The sequence below is a fragment of the Alosa pseudoharengus genome, unplaced genomic scaffold (genome assembly GCF_046254945.1).
Source record: "Alosa pseudoharengus isolate Yale_2024_CS ecotype anadromous, Long Island Sound unplaced genomic scaffold, YU_APseudo_1.1 YU_APseudo_1.1_scf_19, whole genome shotgun sequence".
Taxonomy (NCBI): Eukaryota; Metazoa; Chordata; class Actinopteri; order Clupeiformes; family Clupeidae; genus Alosa; species Alosa pseudoharengus.
Genome location: NW_027468657.1, coordinates 22796385 through 22815828, shown reverse-complemented (window position 1 = coordinate 22815828; position 19444 = coordinate 22796385). Strand labels below are relative to the sequence as shown.

Here is a 19444-nt window from a genome sequence, read left to right as displayed (position 1 = left end):
GATTAAATGGATAGGTAAGTAATAACAACTAGCCAGAAGAATTTATTATCGGTTTTGATGTGTAGTGCCATTTTTAATTTCATAGACTGTATAAATAAGTCAATTTAGCAATATTGACATTAAGCTAATGGCAGTCTGTCAGATAGCGATCTCAGGTGAGCTGGCTCTCACGTTATGTTAACCTAGAAGCTATGTTAACATCTGTAACGTAAAATCTGCAACATCTCTAAAACAGCAAACACGAACACAGCCTGTCACTTGAGTTGCAAGACACAATAACTTTAGGGAAAACTACATTTTATTTTAAGGGGGCCCTAAATCAGATTTTAAGGGAAATCTTAACTTAATGTGTTTTGTGCAGGCACCAACATAGCTGAACAGGCACCAGCTGTTTAGCTAGCTGTTAACGTTAGCAGCTGTACGCTGACTAAATGGACTTATTTATACAGTCTATGAAATTAAAAACGGCACTACACATCAAAACCGATAATAAATCGTTCTGGCTAGTTGTTATTACTTACCTATCCATTTAATCCAGTGTCTTCCATGTCGTTAATCCTGCTAGTCATAGACCACTTGACTGAACTGAACTAGGGAAAACAGCGTCGGAAAGATTCAGTTGCTATCAGTTGATAACAGACATGTTGTTCAACACTGCCATCTGCTGGTTGTTCAGTGGAGGGTGTCTTCGCATTCAAATCTAGTGGTATTTATTTGTGGATCTTGGTGTGCAGTAGGAATGTCTCAAAATTACGTCATCGACATAAAAGCAAAAAGGAGATTCACAAATGCAGATTCCACATACAAAGTCAAGCATATTTACTTTCAAATCTCGAAAATATGTTTACAAAGACACGTTTATTGATATAAATTTGTTTATTTATTTGTATGTCACATTTTTATATTTGTATTTTGTATTTGGATATTTATAAATGTATGTATATGTATATATATATATCCTTTTATATATAGCCTATATTTAAATCACTTTGAGACAATCCTCACTCCATACATATAGGCTAATTTCACTTTTAAAAATCACATGCGCGGGATCTGCCTGCAGTCTTTCAGAACAAAAGTGGCTGCACATTGATAAAAAAAAAAAACACCTAAAGATGACTCTTTTGACATGTTGTCATGGTGGAGAGCGCATGCTCGTTTAATTCCCAATATTGCCTAGATTGTGAGATCTATTGACATCCCTGCAAGCGAGCGAGATTTCTCCTATGCGTGGGAAAAGGTAGGCCACATTTTCCCCATTCAATCTTGCACTCAAATAAACGGGATAGTGTCACACGTCTTGCCTATTTCCATAAAGTTTCACAGGCTAATGCATAATCAGGTGTAGGTTATGACCGAATCATTCCTTCATTTAATGTAGGCTAGCCTACTACTGCTGTTAATAAGTTGTGTGTGCAAGGCCGTGTTTGAATTCTAAATTAGGCATTTGCGTGGCGATAGCCTTGTAGACGCATCTGCTTGAAAAGTGGTAAAATGTTTTCACTCGGGTGTTGAAAAGTAGCCAGGCTACCACAATACATCATGTAGGATATGCCTGTCAACTTCAGCTGAAGTTGGATCTGCAATGTTAATGGTTGTGTAATTAGTTCCTTAAACGTGTCTGTTTAACTCGGGTACGGGTCGGGTGTCAGTTTTATTTTTAATGCGGGTCTTTGCATGACAAAAACCCTGAACGAGCTGGTAGATCGGTCAAATAAGGCGTTTGACATGGCGTTTGATGGATTCACCGGTTGGTAGAAAGGGAAGGGAGGGTTTTGGCATCATTCCCGCGCTATTATAGTGAAGACCAAACGCTGAAACCTGTAAGCTAAGCTGAAACTTTCGGACAAACCAACAAACAGGTGATTCGGTTTCTCGGTAGCATCCAAACAAGGCTACGCCTCCAAAGGGGCGTAATAGAGACACTTCTTGATGTAGTCAGTGCATCTCAGAGTAGTTTTCAGAGTACCTAATACATTGAAGTCCACTCCCCATTGTGCCTACCAGAAAGACTGCAGTTTTAATGATGCCAGCCATGGCGAGGATTGTCATTGTGATGTTTGGTTTGATCGGTAAGTTCCTGTCGCAGTTTTCTTTAAAGACATGAACGAATTCTTTAACGCAATTGATCTCAGCGTGGGTTACAATTTGTTCCGAGCTGGCATACTTAATTTGGCGTGTTAATAACTCCTAGACTAGGAGCGGTGAGATGTGTGATACGCTCTGTTTGTTTTGCCTGAATGCACTCTAAATTAGTCTAAGTTATCGTAGGCCTAGTTGTTCATATAACAGTGATGCAACAGTCCTTGTCATTTGCCTGAAAAACCTTTTATTTGTTTTGAAAGCTCTTGCAACAGCGGCATATATTCCAGATGGCGCAACAGAGGTAGGTGAACTTGTCCATTGGGCTACTTCCGAATGTTTAGTTTGGATAGCATGGTTACATAATGTTATTTCTGCAGGTCGACTGTACGGAGTACCTTCTCCCAATGTGTACCCGCGAGTATGATCCTCTCTGTGGAACGAACGGCGTGGAGTATTCCAACGAATGCATGCTGTGTCTCCACAACTTGTGAGTTGATAAATATGGTTGGCTAAGCCTTATAATGTCAAGTGTTAATGAGGAGTTAATATTATCCTTCAAACTTAGACCTATAGTTTCAGCAGATGCGTAGCTCTAAGTGTTTTCACGTTGCTCAACAGGGAGGTGAAGGAGAACATCTTCGTAAACCACAAGGGTCCATGCTAAATCCAAGGTCAACGACCCCATCACATGACAACGTCAAGTCTTCCCTAGGCGTACCCGTGGCTCACATGGCGAAGCTCATGTTTATTTAGGACATGTTAACTTACTAAATAACTATATACCTTTCTGCTGCACGTCCACTAATTGTTGACAATTTTCCATGGAATTAATTTCCATTAAATAATTGCATTTAACCTTTTAGTTTTGTGCTTTTAGTGTAGAAAACCAGGTCGCAGTTTTAACCGCATTTTAAACACGTGTGAAGATTGCCCTGTCTTGTTAGTTACTAGACCTAATGGAATGTGTTTTAAATTCTTTTAAGTCCTGTTCCCTGTTTCTTTACATCACTTTTTAATAATAAAAATGTTAAAACCTAGGTGTAATGTTTGCAGTGAATTGCATCGTAGTAGGATAAATATGTAGGGCCTATGCCTAACGCCAGGTTACTGAAATGAGAGAGCCTAATGCAATGAAAGAAAGGACCTGACACCGAAACACAAACACATTAGAGGTGACACACAGAATATTTAATGTGTAATGAGTCAAATATATTCAAATGTACAAACACTACAAGCAATGGCAAAAATAGAACCACACTAGAATTTAACTGTACAGAGGCGAAGAGGACACAGAGAGAACCACTTGGTAAATGCTGACCTCTAGCGTTCATTTGTACAAACCGCACTCTCGCGTCATCAAAGTATCATTTGGAAATATGTAGATTTTTACAAGCACAAGACAAGATTTACATTCACAATTGATAAGGTTTACTTGTCAACCCTGTCCTGAGAACGTGTTTGAAAAGTCTCTTTTACAGCAGCTTTGGTTGTGAATTTGATTATTTGATTTCCAACATTGTGATGATACAAGGTACAAAAGTCTTGAGACTGGACACAAACCAGCCTTGGGGTGAAAATTATTTCTCTCAGGAAAATAATCCAGAATTAAATTGCATCAGTCCCTCATTTTGACTGTCTTAGATAGGCCTACATCTAAACAACAGGTCAGTACATGCCTAGAAATATCACTGACAAAGAGAAACATCAGTAATGGTGAGTTGAATTTCATTTTCAGTGGACCTTGGATTTATGGTCATAAGCACATTGACTCATTATCCCAGTTTAGCGGGAATGCAGTGGAAAGAAATTAAGTGAAACTTGTCATATGCCGAGTGGGTGCACTCAACACTGAGGAGTTACTGTTGTACTGAGCTTGTGAAGAACCATTTGATTAGAGCACCTATGGAAGAATTGCTGAGGATATTTTTTTTTCCTGTGTTGAATTTATAAGTGGCCAACAAGTGAAATTATCCAGGATTTTGTTCTCTGGAATGTTGTATCTTGTGTATAGATGTCTTAATGTCACCACCTTTGTTTCTTCACCTCAAGCACAGTTTTGCTTAAAAAAAAACATAATGTCTGTGAAAGGTAGTGCAATTTCCTTTTCTTCTGCTAAGGCACCAATTTGAACTCTAAACTGCCTTCGTATTGTGGGAACCACACACACACACACACAAACACACACACACACACACTCCTGGCCTCCTACACAAAACTTGTCAACAACCATCTGTGAGAAAGCCTTTCAGTAGTTTGTGCGTAGGAACTTTTGTCCAGCTTTATATGAGCATGACTACCTATAACAGCAAACTGCGATGCTTCTCTCTTGTTAACTGAACTGGCGTCTACTGCTAAATGAGCTTGATCTGTCATGCTGAAAAGCTACGGCTGAGCTGCTGCAGACTCAAGTACGGACGAGATGGTAGCTCTGGATTCCTGAACAATGCAGAGAAATAGCAATCTGAAAAGAGTGCAGCGATCGGTTCTTTTTTATGGTCATAAAATACAGAATTATGATGACATATAAATGTATTTTACACAGTCATACAATTTGAAACATACATGTACAGTTTGGTTAACACAATCATTTAATTGAATACATAACCATATTTATATATATTAAAACCACAACCAGGACCAGGCTTTCTTGTATGCCTTTAGCGTCTCTTGTCTATGTCAAACTACTCAAAAGTGCAACCAACATGCCAGTTTTCTCCTGTTGCAATAGTCACACTCTATTTGCATCTGCCAAAGAAACTTTTTAACCTCAGAAAAAGGTCGCCCCAGCAGGAAATATTCCCCGGACTGATCCTCTTACTGTTCAATTCTCTCTTGCCATATGTCCATTCACAATCACCTTCTTTGAAAGAAAGAAAAGAGAAAATATATACATGAAACAGAAAAAAAAGGATGATTGTCGTATTTGAAGTCATGTGCTGCTTCAAGGACAAAAGCTCCAAGATCAAAGGCACTAAAATACATTTTTTGTTCCTGGGTACAAGACTGCTCGCAGCGGCTGCTCCTTGCTAGTCATTGCCCTTGCTGCTTGCTGGGTCAGCTGCTACACAACAGTTCCTCTACTCCATCAGCTTTGTCCACTACACATCATCACCATGACCACCCTGATCGCCTCAAATCAGTTCCCTCCAGAAGGGGTCTCTATGATGACATAGAGGATAGTAATGGTAGGCTTTTTTGGGGGATTGGGGGGTGGGTACTCTATGAATCCACAGTCATTTCATTAGCCAAGTGGTATGTGTGTGTGTGTGTGGGGGGGGGGGGGGTTCCTTCCCCCTGCCCTAGCTGTGGCATTACAAGTGGTGTGTCAGGCTTTAGAAAGTAAAAGTCGAATGACATATTTATTTGGACCATTCACTAAACCAGCTGATTGTGATTAGCAGAATTAGTGAAATCACCTATGTGCCAACAGGATGAACCAATACGTGGTACTTTCTGAAGCCTGTCCACCTCAGATCAAGGGCGGTAGTTCTTGGTGACGTCCTTGATAGCCCCCCCCCCCCACTGCTGCTGTGCCCTCAGGGCCGGTAGGTCTTAATGACGTCCTTGATCGGCCTCCTACAGATGGGGCAGCAGGCATTGATCTGCTTCTTGAGCTTCAGGCCGCACTCGTGACACAGGCACATGTGTCCGCACGTGTAGATGACCGTGTCCACCTCCTGGTCGAAGCACACCGTGCACTCGCCGCTCTTGCTGCCCCCGCCTCCGGGGGGCGCCTCTGGGGAGGGTAGGGTGGGCGAAACCGGTGGACTCAGCGGGGAGCTGGGGGCCGTGACTGGTCGTGAGAAAAAAAAAACAAACGAGAACGAAAGAGAGAAGGGGAAAAAAACAGCTATCAACAAAACTGACTGGAAACACTGACTGTTTATGTGTCATGTGCAGTGCGATGATTCATTCCGGATGGCCATGCATGTTTTTATCTCCAGGGTAAAAACTTGTAAATCCACTAACGTAAAAATACATAGCATGCGTGTCTAGGACAGGATGTTTAAGGGACTGAGGAGCATGCATATCCACCCACTGTGCTGGACCTGCACAGGCTTGCTATGATTAATGTGGCCTGTCACACATCACAAATGTCACTGCTTACCTGCTGCATGTCCCTGAGGTGACTAAAAAATAAACCTACCCAACCTGCTCCTGTTCACCTTGAACGCATTATAGATTCTACATCAACAAACTCTAAGACACACAAGGTGTATGAATATGACATTAATAGTGGGACTGTTCTGTTGTAATTCGAATATCTCAGAACAGAGTAATGCTTTTCCTCCTTCCTTTCATTTCTTCCTTGTCATGCCGTCACCTCATAAAATCATGTATATTTATGATAAAATGGTAATAGGCTGATAAAAGGCTGAAGGTTACACACAAAGTGTTTTTTCCACATAGAGGAGCCTCAGATGGTAAAATAGGTTCCCTGCTGTTTGCAGGCCACGGACATATGTCCTATAGATTCCATATAATCAGGTGGCTTTGAGTAAAATTAGTAGCCTCCACCCCAGCACATAACCACATCTGTGCTGCGTTAGGCACTACAGTTTGCCCAGAGAAGACTCCAACCATCTAAACCAAAAGGGCACTAATGCAGACAGCTTTTAGTAGAACCTGTGAGAACCTGATGGCTTTTAGTAGAACATGTGGGAACCTGTTGGCTTTCTGTAGAACCTGTGGGAACCTGATGGATTTAGTAGAACCTGCGAGGCAGTGTCCATTGACAGAGACTAGGCCAGTGGTGAAGGGGACTCACCCAGAGATGACTCAGAGGCGGACGAGGAGCGGTTGACGCTGAAGGCTAGGTCGGAGTCACTGTCGTCTGGTGAGCTGCTCTGCGAGATGGAGGGAGAGCTGAGGGGAGGGCTGGCCTGCAGAGTGCCTGTTCAGAAATGCAAACAGAGCCTGTGATTATGAATGGCAAATGACAGGACACTAATGAAATGTACTGATTTAAGGATCCATTGTTTGATTATCTGAGAGGTGGGTGGGATGGTATTGATGTTATTGTGTATTGTTTCATAACATTGTGATACTTTGATTGATAATAAAAAAATATTGGTTGACATTGAAAAAAAAAACATTGGAGAGTAGCTACTCTGTGAAGCTTCTGGAGCTTTCTGTTTGATGATCCTGCAAGATGCTGCTTTCCTTCCAGCTATTCTTTTAGCCTCCGCTCTCTGCCTTGAGGGACTTTTCAGCACAGAGAGAGGCCCTCCGAGATGTGTTACATAATTGGGCTTGATAAAACTTCTGTTATTTTAGAACTGGGGCCAGTGGCGTCATGCCTGATCCCATAGTCCAGCTCGGCGGTGAGAGCTTGCACGGGACGGGGCTGGGGGGGGGGGGGTTATGGGGGAGTGATCCCATGAGCCTGGGCAGTGTCGCCCGAAATAAAGCCAAGCCAGACTCCGACTCGACTCGGGGGGCCAGACTCACCAGCAGACGTTTCTGCTTTCTCAGAAAACGTCAGAGTGGAAAGACATCATAATAAACATCCCTCCGGAATGAGCGATTCTCATGGAAACAACTGACTTGAACAAATGGCCACGGCTGGGAATATTCCGGTTGATTTAGTGCAAGTCAAGTCGAGAGAGAAGAAATGAACAAACAAAAAAAATGAATATTTACGGTTATTATTGTGTGTTTTTCATTACTTCATAAATCAAGGAAGTCCCAGCTTTCTTCCATCTGTATGTCAACAGCTTCCACTTCTCAACCACTGTGGACATGCTAGACATTTCCAATGAGCTCTACACCGCTCGTCCACAAGCGACCAGTGCTTGGCCAGTGACTGTAACATGGATATGACTTGGCTTAGACACAAATTAGAGCAGCTGCTCATCTGAATTATTCCCGGGACGAAGCTATTTAGACCGCAGCACGCCTCAGTGCAGGTCCAAATGAGTGGTGTCAGAAGCAGTCAAAGGCAGCAAAGAGCTTAGAATGCCCGACGTTCTCCGCCACTATTTCAACGATCCCAACGATTGTCACGAATGATTACTGCTTTGTTTTTACTAAGAGGAATAGATCTTGCAGCACAGAGAGGAGAGGGCAATTGGGGTCGAGTAGCTAGGGGGAGAATGTAGTACACAGTGAGGCCAAACTACTCCACTAACTGAAAAAGAGTTTCTGTGTGTCTGTATGTGTGTGTGTGTGTGTGTGTGTATCTGTATGCGTGCAAGTGTGTCTGTGTGTATCTATTATCTGTGCTTCATTGAACCATAGTCCTTTATATGGTGACTGTTCTTAGTCAACACATTTTCTTTTATGGCAAACTGTAAAAATAACTTTAACCATGAACTTAACCTTGTTCTATAATCATCATTAACTGAAAGGCTAAATTAATGCACAGGGCCTGGCCTGTTAAAAACGTCTGCTAAAAGGAGCATTTGGATGTGTGCTGTGACTTTGCAGTCTGTGCAGGCTGTTTATTGGGTGTTTTATGATGACATGTTTGTACTTGCTCCTTGTCTCTTGCTCCATGTCAAGACATTTTCTCTTGTCTCTACACAATAAAAGTGACCTGGTGCAATAGTCTCATTCCTTGACAGAGTATGCTGTTAAATGCTTTTTCTTTAGTCGCAGGAACTGAGCTTCTACGAATCCTTGGCAAAACCCGAGCCTCACGACACAGACCAGACATACTGTTTAGTCTTGCCCCTGACGTTCTTGGCAAACCTCCCACCGACCACCGATCACTCCCACCGATTTATCATCCCTCCCCGTGTCCGTGCTTTGTACTCACCCAGGATCCTGAGTCGGTTGACGGCGCCGTGGAGGGTGAAGAAGGCCCAGAGGGGCTGCGAGGCGTCCACGCAGAGCAGGCGTCCGCGGGCGCCGCCGTTGACCCCGTGGTGGACCTCGCCGTTGGGCAGCAGGCAGAAGCTGAGCACGTCGCCGGCGCAGGGCATGGGGAAGCCGCGGTAGACCACCCAGTACTCCTTGCGGTCCAGCAGCAGGTTGGGGTCAGCGGGCAGGTCGGCAGCCTGCAGTCCGGCGGGGTCGCACGAGGTCACGCCGAAGAGCAGCGCGCCCAGGTAGGGCAGGCCCAGGTGGCCCACCTCCACGTAGAGCGTCTCGCCGGGGCGCAGAGGCCGGTCGCCGAACACCAGCGTGCGGCTGCCGTCCAGGAAGTGGACGCAGGCGGCCGTGCGGTCGGCGGACAGCACCACGTCAGAACCGCGCACGGGGTGGAAGTGGAGGTCCGTGTCCAGGGGGGAAGAAGAGGAGGAGGAGGAGGCGAGACCGCCGCCACGGGGGGAGGTGGAGGAGGAGGAAGAGGAGGGGGGCGCCATGAGCCTCGGCCCGGCCGAGGAGAGGATCAACGGCGGAGGGGTGGTCGGCCCGACACCACCGCCGCCGCCGTTGGACGTAGATGACGTCGAGGAGGTGGAGGAAGAGGAGGTGGAGGAGGTAGGGTTGTTGAGGGCAGAGGAGGCGGAGGGCGAAGAGGAGCAGCAGGGGATGAGCTGGTTGTAGGGCGCCAGCTGCAGGGTGGCCATCTTGGCGGCCGCCGCCTGGCTGCTCTCCAGCTGGTTGTTGCTGTAGTTGGCTGAGTCGTGGCTGCTCTGTGGCAGGTAGGCACTCAGGCGCACCGCACTCAGACAGCTGGCTCCAACACTCTCAGCAAACGTGCTCTCTGGAGAGAGAGAGACAGAGGGAGAGAGAATGTGTCAACTTAATTGTTCTGCTTTGGTGATGCAAAACATTTGTCATGCCAATAAAGCTCACTTTAATTGAATTGAATTGGGAGAGAGAGAGAGAGAAATGAGAGAAACTACTGTTCTTTCTGTAGTCATATCACTACAAATACTCACATTGCGGTATTTTACCTTATTTAACAACACTACCCAAACAGTCACACTAATAAAGCACCTTTGAGAGAGGCAGCCAACTTTGACATAGAGGGGAGAGAGTGCAACCTGTATCGACAGGATCTAGAAGTTAATTTAATGGTTTAGCAATACAACTGCATTATTTGGCATGCCAGTGAAGGAGGGTGAACTGAGCTGAGATGGATTGAGAGAGATACTGTGGGTAAATAGACAGGCAGATGGAAAGAGCAGAAGAGTGATGAACTTTAGATAATGAGAAATGCTTCAGAAATAATCCTGTGAAATGTCAGGACGTGTCTTTTTTTCTCCCAAAATGGCGACCTGTCTTAACAAGCGCTGAAGTTCTGTCGCTGTCTACAGTTTAACATCCAAAGATGTAAAAAAAAAAACAGCTTCTAGTTGGAGACACTGAACCATAAAATGGAAACTGAATTGAAACTGCGCAGATAACACAAACCCTTCCTTCACATTTGCTTGCATATACAGGCAATTTGTCATCTTGTCTCATGGTAGTACTTGCCAAATCTAATAAGGCCAGAGGAATGTGACGAGACACCGTGGCTATCATGGGCAAATGTGCCACTATGTGCCAGGCGGCCTGTCCGACCTTGAGTTCAGTACCCACTGATCATGCCCTCGCTCTGATTGGCTAATCTCCACTGACGCACATGTCACTTCCTTTGCTGCGCGTCTGTCTCCCTTTTTCGCCGAGGCGCTTGAGAGGCTCCATTCATCAGTGTCCGTGGCCGAGGGTCGCAGGACGGAACGTTTTATTTTGTTTTCGTTATCTGCACCTTACAACTCCTTCTGCGTCCGGGCGGTGCCAAACACACTAAATTACCTGCCGCAGTGTTTATGCGCACACCGCTCAAAACGCAAACACTGCCGGGGTCCTGATAAAACTGTGGCGGCTCAACGCCACCGCTGCTTCTGCTGCCTCGGGCCCCAGTGGAGGCCACCTCAGGGGGGACTTGCTGGAGCATGGCTCCCTGGGATACCGGAGGACTTTGGCTCCATATGGAAGCTCAAAGGGGAGAGTGGGGGGTGGGAGTGGGGGGGGCACACGGCTGTTATTACCAAATATGGACAGCGGTCTTGTCAGTCAGAAGATAAACACAAGCTGCAGCCACTCGGAGGAAGAAAGAGGGAGAGAATGGGAATGAGGGAGACAGAGAAAGAGAGATGGAGAGAGAGAGAGACAAAGAGAGAGAGAGAGACTGATAGAGAGGTCACTGACTCATCTTCAGGTTGTCGCTATCAGGCCTGCTAGAGTGTCTCTGATCTCGCTCACATACAATCATACACACATAAACATGTCCACCCACACAACACACACACACACACACACACACACACACACACACACACACACAGTTATAGTAAAACACACACACAGTTACAGTAAAACACACACACACATACACACAGACACACAAAGCGAGTGGGTGATTTAATAGCTAAGCAGAGACAGAGCACTGGGGAATCTAAGATAGCGTCAATTGCGCTTCTCTGCCACCCATCAGCAGGCTACGGCGCCTCTCCTGCCGCCCCTGTTCCTCTGCTGTGCTCACACGCACGCACGCACGCACGCACGCACGCACACACACACACACACACACACACACTCTTCCACCCGTCAGCAGGCTACGGCGCCTCTCCTGCCGCCCCTGTTCCTCTGCTGTGCTCACACACACACACACACGCACACACACACAGACACACACACACATACGCACACACGCACACACACACACACACACTCTTCCACCCGTCAGCAGCCTACGGCGCCTCTCCTGCCGCCCCTGTTCCTCTGCTGTGCTCACTCACACACACACACACACTTTCTCTCTCTCTCTCTCTCTCTCTCTCTCTCTCTCTCTCTCTCTCTCTCTCTCATCAGTGGGTTTGGGTGCTCCTCCTGCCATCTGCCTTGCTCTGCTCTGGCGGAAGCCGAGGAGGAAGGGATGGATGAAGCGAGCGAGGGAAAGAGAACGTCTGGGAAATCACACACACACACACACACACACACACACACACACACACACACACACACACACACACACACACAGAGGCAGATACCGAGGAGCACCCGCCCCTCCCCCCCCCCCATCCCCAGCCTCTGGGACGCATCACAGCGGCCGCGTGAGGTGACTGTTTACGTTCCCCCGACGCCCGCTCTAAATCACGTGGCAGGCAACACTTTTATCCACCGCGACCTACATAGACCGCCCCACAACCACCCAACACACAGGAGGAAGTAGGAGGTGTGTGTGTGTGTGTGTGGGGGGGGGGGGTCTATAGCTTGCCCGATATTTCAGGCGTTCACAAGCGTTGGGATTCACAGGAGCAAATCGTCAGGCCCACACATTCCATTCCTTCCGTTCTTTAACAAATCTCATTTGGCCATCATACACAGAGCCTGGGAGGCAATGTGTGCTGTGTGTGTGTGTGTGTGTGTGTGTGTGTGTGTGTGTGTGTGTGTGTGTGTGTGTGTGTGTGTATGGAGAGGGAACCCAGCACAGCACTCGCCATCCACTGAGAGGAGGCAGGGAGCTGCACTCCAGAGGCGTCAGTTACAAATTCAATCATTCATCTAATCGGCTTTCAAAGCACCTACAGTCAGCGGAGTCTATTTCAGTTCAGTTCCTCTCGCTTCAACTCAACTGTATGAAAGAATTTAGGCAAAATACTTTTCCACATCCACATTGTGGAAGTGGCTCCATCAAAAAGAGACTTTTGAGGCTACGGCTCCTACACATAGACCATTCCCCATTTATTGCATAACATTTCACTGTCTCCTTGGAGGTACACTCAAGGGGGAGAATAGTATCTTGATGAAATCACCATTAAGCTCTGTCCACTATTTCTTCTAGCCTGGCTAACGTCATACCCTCATCTCAAATGAGACGGGGTCTGGGAACTAGGCATTCATTTTCTCGTATTTGAAACGTGGTTTACGAATGCCCAGAGCTGTTTATTGGGCGCTACAAATGTCTATCAAATGCGTCTGTACGTGGCTCATAACGGCTTCGGTGTGTCATTGTCTTACTGCCCTCCGCCGTTCTGTGATTGGTCCCCTAACTGAGGCGAAAATTTGCTCCATGGTATCCAGGCTGCCTAGTAGCGTGAATTAAATCGCGTGCGCAAGTCCACTGAAGTTACTGTCTCTGTTTGTGAGGTCCACGCTCTGGAAATGGGGACAAAAAAACAAACAAGCTGACCCTCACTGCAACGTCCAAATAATCATCAGAAGAAGACACCCAACCAATCAAGGCAATAATCTGCCTGTCTGTCAGATGTCCTGGGAAACAAACAGAGGATGGAGTCTGGGTGGGCCTCGAGAGTGAGTGGGTGCATCCGTTTGTTTTTTTGGAGCTTCAGACAAAAATGCTGACTCTAACCCAACCTTAAAAGGAAGGCCTTGAGCTGCTGTTTTTTGAGATTTTTTCCCCTGTATAATGAGCTCTTCATATTGCTTCATGGCCTGAGCCTATTTCATCTTGCCATTCTTTAGACTACTAATGACAGCATCTTCAGCTTAAAAAAAAACAAGCGCGGTTACATAACAAGCATGAATAAATCCATAATATTCTGTAAGAAAAAAGAGAGAGCAATTCAGAATCCACAATTCAAGCGTTCTTTGGCTAGCAGTTTCAAAACAATTTGAGCAGTGAAGAGTCCTTTTCGTCCAATAAAGGCTTCTTTGTAGGGAACTGTTTAGGAAGTAGAGGCTTTTTATCGGGAGAAGAGTCATGTGCACTTTTGCCCTCAGACAGTTCCAACTGTGGAATGGAACTTCCCACAGGATTCTACACATTCATCACCAGTTGTTCTTTCTGGGTACTGCTATACACTATTGTAAGAGCTGGGGCCTTTTTTTTTGTCTGATGGGTTATTGCAATTCACACTATAGTCTATAAAATTTATAGTCTAAATATTAGGTTAACACTTCCAGGAAAATATTTTAAATTGTTATATAACCAAGGCTCAGAGAAATGCGCACACAGACATCGTTAACCACTCCGAGATCCGCCAGTGGTCTGGAAAGTGACGTCTTGTTTTACATACAAAAAAAAGGGGAAAAAGCAACAGGAAGAACCGTTATTCATTCAAGTCAATTCAACACAAATCAAGAGGTCACTTTGTTCTTGAATGACGTCACAGCCACAGAGCATTGGCATTCGCTCAGCATGGAGCACAGCCACCTCCATCCACCCTGCCACCCCTGGCTGTCCCTACTTACCCAGCAGCGTGACTTCCTGCGTGATCCCATAGATATCGATGATGGCCCACAGGGGGCACCCGATGCTCAGGCCGCAGTGGAAGAGGATGGGCTCGCCCTCGTTGATGCTGTAGAAGACCCGGCCGTGCCGGTCGGCCCAGAAGGCTAGCACGTTGTCCCTGAGCGCCAGCCTCTCGGGCAGCGCCTTGGCCCAGTAGCCCGGCCGCGTCACCAGGTCCGGGCAGGCGTACTTGGGGATGTCGGAGGAGGCCAGCTCGCCGGGGTCCAGGCTGGTGAAGCCGAAGCGCAGCGCGCCGCTCCAGCCGCTATGGATGGCCGAGAGCCGCAGCCGGACCTTCTCGTAGAGGCGCACGGGCCGCTGGCTGAAGGTGATGCCGTTGCAGAAGCTGTTCTTGCGCGTGGCACGCCGCAGATGAGCGTCCAGGCGGATGTTCTTGCCCTTGGCCTGCGGGTGGAAGCGCGGTGGTTCCGGGGCCATCGAGGCCGGAGGGGCCGACGTGCGACGCTCCACACCGTTGCCTGGCAACGTGTAGTACTGCCGGCTGACCACAGGACGGTGCTGCAGGTTCGCATCTGATGGGGGGGGGGGGGAGACAACAACAAAACAAAGTTGTTTTTATTTGTCACCAGACTCATAAACACAGTCAGACCCAAGAGAGTTCCTTTAAACATATGGGCCTGTTCTAAGAACAGACAAAATGTTACCAAGTTCCATCCATCCACAATTTTACTACAAAATCTAATATAGGATTTGTTTTATTCTATTTGTGTGTCTTATAGTCAAAACCTAAAAGAAAAAAAACACCAAGACTAATCACACGCTGTTATAGTTCACCAAATCTATCACAATAACTGAATTTTAGCCTGTGAGAGTTTAACTGCAAAGTCTAACTTGAACTTCTTTCAATATAATTTTATTATGCACACCTCCCATATAGCTGCCATTGTCAGTGTCATCTCAACCGCATCCTGTAAGACCTGAGAACTCGGACTTGGCCCCTTACCACCGCAGCGACACCCACTTGGGACCCGCACAACAGGCTTGTTAAATTTGATAAAGCCCAGAATGCTGATTCATCCGGTTTAAACAGCTCTCCATGTTTCCTTTCCCACACCACCTCACAGCAAGACATGCTGTCAACCTCTGGAATGACATCCAGACGGACTGTTACACCAAAAACGACAAAAAAGGGGAAAAAAGAAACTTGTTCCCACACTGTCCTGCATCTCTCCTCCTCCTCTCTTCCTCCTCCTGCTACTCTTCCTCCTTCTCACTCACTCACACTTTTGCCCCGCTGATCTTTGGGTAATCTTCCCATCACCCCCACAGCAGGTCACTGCCGACACACACATGGGGAAGTGTTCAGCCTTAACCCTGGGTCCCACATCCAGAGGCTATATGAGTTTGTGTGTGTGTGTGTGTGTGTGCACGCGCTTGAGAACAGTGGCATGTTCCAGGAGGTCTCCGGCTGGGTGACGAAAGCGATCTAAGACTCCCCATGGGGGGGGGGAGAGAACTGAGACCAACAACAGAACATCTGTCATTCTTAAGTGTGACTGACAGACAGGCAACCTCAGAACCCCAAAAAACACATATTACTCAACACAGTACCACGAGTTCCGCCTCACACAGTAATCAGCTCTCCCAGGACATGCTGGAGTTTTTCCCATCCCAACCCTTATGATTTGAATTACAGCGTCGCTCTCACATCTCCCTCCTAATAATATTTGGATGAACTGTAAAAAGGTCATGAGATCTGACTATTTTGCGATGACTACTTGTAAAGATATGTACTGTATAGGTTACAAATAAAGATGTGACCTATTTTGCTTATTACAAATAAATAATTGACATATGGCCTTTGTTTTTGTTATGGCCTCTGTGTCAGGGTCCTAAGATCGAGGCTAAGGCATGTGAGGCTAAAGCTGGGCTCTGTGACTGAGGCAATTTGTGGCTGGCCAAGAGCAAGAGCTTGTCATCCGCGTCCCATTTAATCTTCCAACTCATCTGTTTTACTGCGTAGCGGAGGTCTCAAGGGGCAAATGAGATGCTTTAAAAGCCCATCAGGAGGCCTCCGTTTGAAAGGGCAACAATAAACAATGCGCTACTCAATGGAGCAATGGCATGATAAAAATTTATCTCGCTCCTTTCGGAATAACAGTGATTATCTGTGTTGAGACCCAAAGAGGCTGGGCTGGGCTGTGGAGGTGGGCGTGGAGCTGAGACAGACGGACTCTAACAGGGGAATATTGGCCTGGCCTTGAACAATGCCACCAAGATCAGAAACGGGGTCATGTGAAATTATACAAGTCCATCATGTCCCGCATATCAATTCTGTGAGTCACGCTCTGGCTCTGCAGTCTGTAGACATTTGACTTAAAACATACTAAACTAGACTTTTTTTTCTGTGGATAATTAAGATCTTAGGTCAGGGACAGGCGAGGCAGTTTAAGTGCTAGAGCCACCATGCCTGATGTGATCACTATGCTGTTGCCATATCAGGGGACCAGACATAAAAGAAAGCGCTGACACTAATAGGACACTGGAAACGTACACCGCTGCAGAACTGCAACCTGGTCAAATCCCTGCCTCTGGCATCCCTACTGATTCTATGGACCCTTTCAACAATAAAAACAAAAACAATGCTTGAACATTCTATTTGGGCCCCAATCTACTTCCTCTGCATTAAGATAACATATGGAATGTTAAAAAGGAAGTCTTGTGGGGCCAATTATGATGCTGATAATGGAACTCTCTTGAAAGGGTCTATACATAGATCTCATTTAGATACCGAGAGATGGATAGAGATGTGTGCAGGTGAATGGAGGCCATTATTATGGTTTCAGTACTTGCCGTAGATTAAGGAGATAAAGCCGCTTTTACTCCATAGACCATCATTCCTTTCCGTCTCGTTATTAGGAGTGGCTCTGAGGACTGTTTACTAAACTAATCTGCTCTGGACTTTTAGAAGCAAAGGATCAGACAGTGTGCTCGCTCTGCTCGATACACACTATTTCCCTCTTTCCTCATTAGGCGTTAGGGATAATTATACTATAAACGTTGTGCAACAATCAAGGGTGCTACCTCCACCGAGCAGCATCTGCAACGCCTCGATCAGCAGCCAAGGGCTCCAGCCGTCAAGACAGAGGCCATCTTACACGAAGCATAAACCTCGACGCCATTGGAACACATGTGCCTGTGTATCTTAAAGTCTAGCATTCAACAGTCCAATCCTGACCTTATGGTTGTCTCGTAATCAAAAATAGCAACAGCTACATTTCGTTGTATGGTGTTTGAATATGTAAATAGTGCAACATACTATAGTTTGTGTAAATGGATATTGGGCAAGAACAATACTATCATTGCACACAATGAGTACAATTGGGTCAAATGGATATGGGTTTGGATGCAGAGAGTTTCTCCTGGTTATTGCTGACTTCTCGATAACCATGAATTAATGGTGGTATGGACTCAGTAAAGCTGTAGAACAACTGTAACTTCTGTCCTAAACATTCCTATGCTGAGGTTAGCAGGAGCATTTAGCAGCCATATTGGAACCATGTGTAGGCCTAGATTTGTGTAGATTTAAAAACCAAAACCTTGGTGTGGAAAATTCTCTGGTCAAACTTTGACACTGCTGTGGCTGACTGAGATACTGGCAGATGGACGAAGCAAGCACTTTTGTTTTAAAGAAGCCCTATGCAAGTCTGGTTATTTTTTCGCTGTTTCTGGGTTTTCGCCTGATTTGGGCTCGCATTTTTCACAACATAGCTCCCCCTGCAGCTTTGGTAGCCAGTGCCTGCTACTCTAAACCCCCACTAGCTAGCGAGCTAGCCATCAAGAAACCAAGTTAAACACATTAGGGGTTTGCACGCCGTGTCATCAGATCTGGACGTCGCCATATTGGAGATACTCGCCTCATTAGAAAGCATTAGGCACTGAAGTAAATCCCTAACATCGTCAAGGAAAATGTTAATTATTGCCGTGTTTTAGGTTGTACCAATAGGTCAGACTGAGAAAAACATCTGGTGTAGGTATCGACTTCCAAAAGTTATTAAAAAAACAGGGAGAAAGGAGAATAATGCCAGAAGTTATCAGAGGAAGGGGGGCGCTTGTGGTTGAACTTGGTACTTCGTCTCCCTCACCCAACTCATATGGATCTGCGCTGCCAATAATCCGTAATTTCTCAATTTTTTTCTTGTGGGCCTTTTCTTGTGGTCCAAGTCCTGCCATATATGCCTTTGCATCTTAGACGCATTTTGATGAGCTTTTCTGTTGTTTAGACACGGCTACAATCACGTAAGATATCCAAAGTGCATAATACTCCATTGTACTTCATTCATTGAGAATCGCCAATATGGTCGCGCGTGCTGGGTTACAATGGTTACCGGCCAGAACGTGACGTCCGTGCAAACCCCTAATACAGCGCTCACAATAAACGGTCGAGCAAACACATTGTTCAAGAGACTATCAAATCACATTACAAAAACGAAGTTCACCCAAGGGTAGGCTACTTACAATTTCAACAGCAACAAAGCCAAGTTGGAGTCCTTTTTGCAGTCTTCTTAGAAACTACAATCTGACTACATTTTCGAGGCGTGCTGAGTTACATCGGACCGCAACCAGAAAGTTGCATATTCGTTTTTTCTGCGGAGAAGCACTAGGGGGAGACGAAGCACCCACCAAACGACCCAAAAAGTGTTGAAGAACCATCAGAACGACTCTCAACCTGCATAATTAAGGTCATTTTTGCGAAAATCTTCTTTAAGTAAGTCATGCATTTGATTAGTGTTTGTACATTTTTGGGGGCTGTGATCAGGAGCAAGAATGTCATGATGAAATTGTTATCTAGCAGCTATTAAGGTCTGATTCACTGATTGTATAAATCTTTGTCCAGTATTTTAAACAAAAATCTAAATAAAAGGTGTGTTATCACGTGTGTAAAGACTACACGCTCAAAAGCTTTTTTAACAAACAATAAAAAAACATAAAATAAACAATAAAAAAACATATTCCATCTAAATTCATTTAGCAGATGCTGTTTGTGGTTTCTTTCCTTTATGTTGATGTTTTAAAGCCTTATTTTTAGGTCTCATCTGCCCGAGATGTCAGGGCTTTGTGTTTTCATCTTTCTCTCACAAGATAAAGTGGCCTAGAATTCAGTGCTGTTTGGTACAGGTAATCCCAATGGGGACTGATATGATGCTGCATAGGAATATGCTATAACGAGCAAAATACTTAAGCAGTGGACAAATCAGGATATTC

General features: G+C 45.7%; 1 protein-coding gene and 1 long non-coding RNA gene across 3 annotated transcripts in view; one reads left to right on the top strand and one right to left on the bottom strand.

The window, feature by feature from the left end:
• The first annotated feature begins 1901 nt into the window (after window positions 1–1901).
• LOC143132481 (uncharacterized) lies at window positions 1902–2555 on the top strand. The gene is made up of 3 exons (XR_012988317.1): window positions 1902–2072; window positions 2346–2386; window positions 2463–2555. It is a non-coding gene; the product is annotated as an uncharacterized LOC143132481 (long non-coding RNA).
• Window positions 2556–3251: 696 nt separating this feature from the next.
• Window positions 3252–19444, bottom strand: part of neurl1b (neuralized E3 ubiquitin protein ligase 1B) — a 45669-nt gene continuing 29476 nt past the window's right edge. For both annotated transcript variants that reach the window (XM_076292035.1, XM_076292036.1), the window contains exons 2-5: window positions 14179–14751; window positions 8846–9739; window positions 6854–6979; window positions 3252–5878 (exon numbers count right to left, since the gene is read on the bottom strand). In XM_076292035.1, coding sequence (XP_076148150.1) covers window positions 5622–5878; window positions 6854–6979; window positions 8846–9739; window positions 14179–14751 — 1850 coding nt within the window. In that variant the 3' untranslated portion in view covers window positions 3252–5621. The remainder of the gene's footprint in view (window positions 5879–6853; window positions 6980–8845; window positions 9740–14178; window positions 14752–19444) is intronic.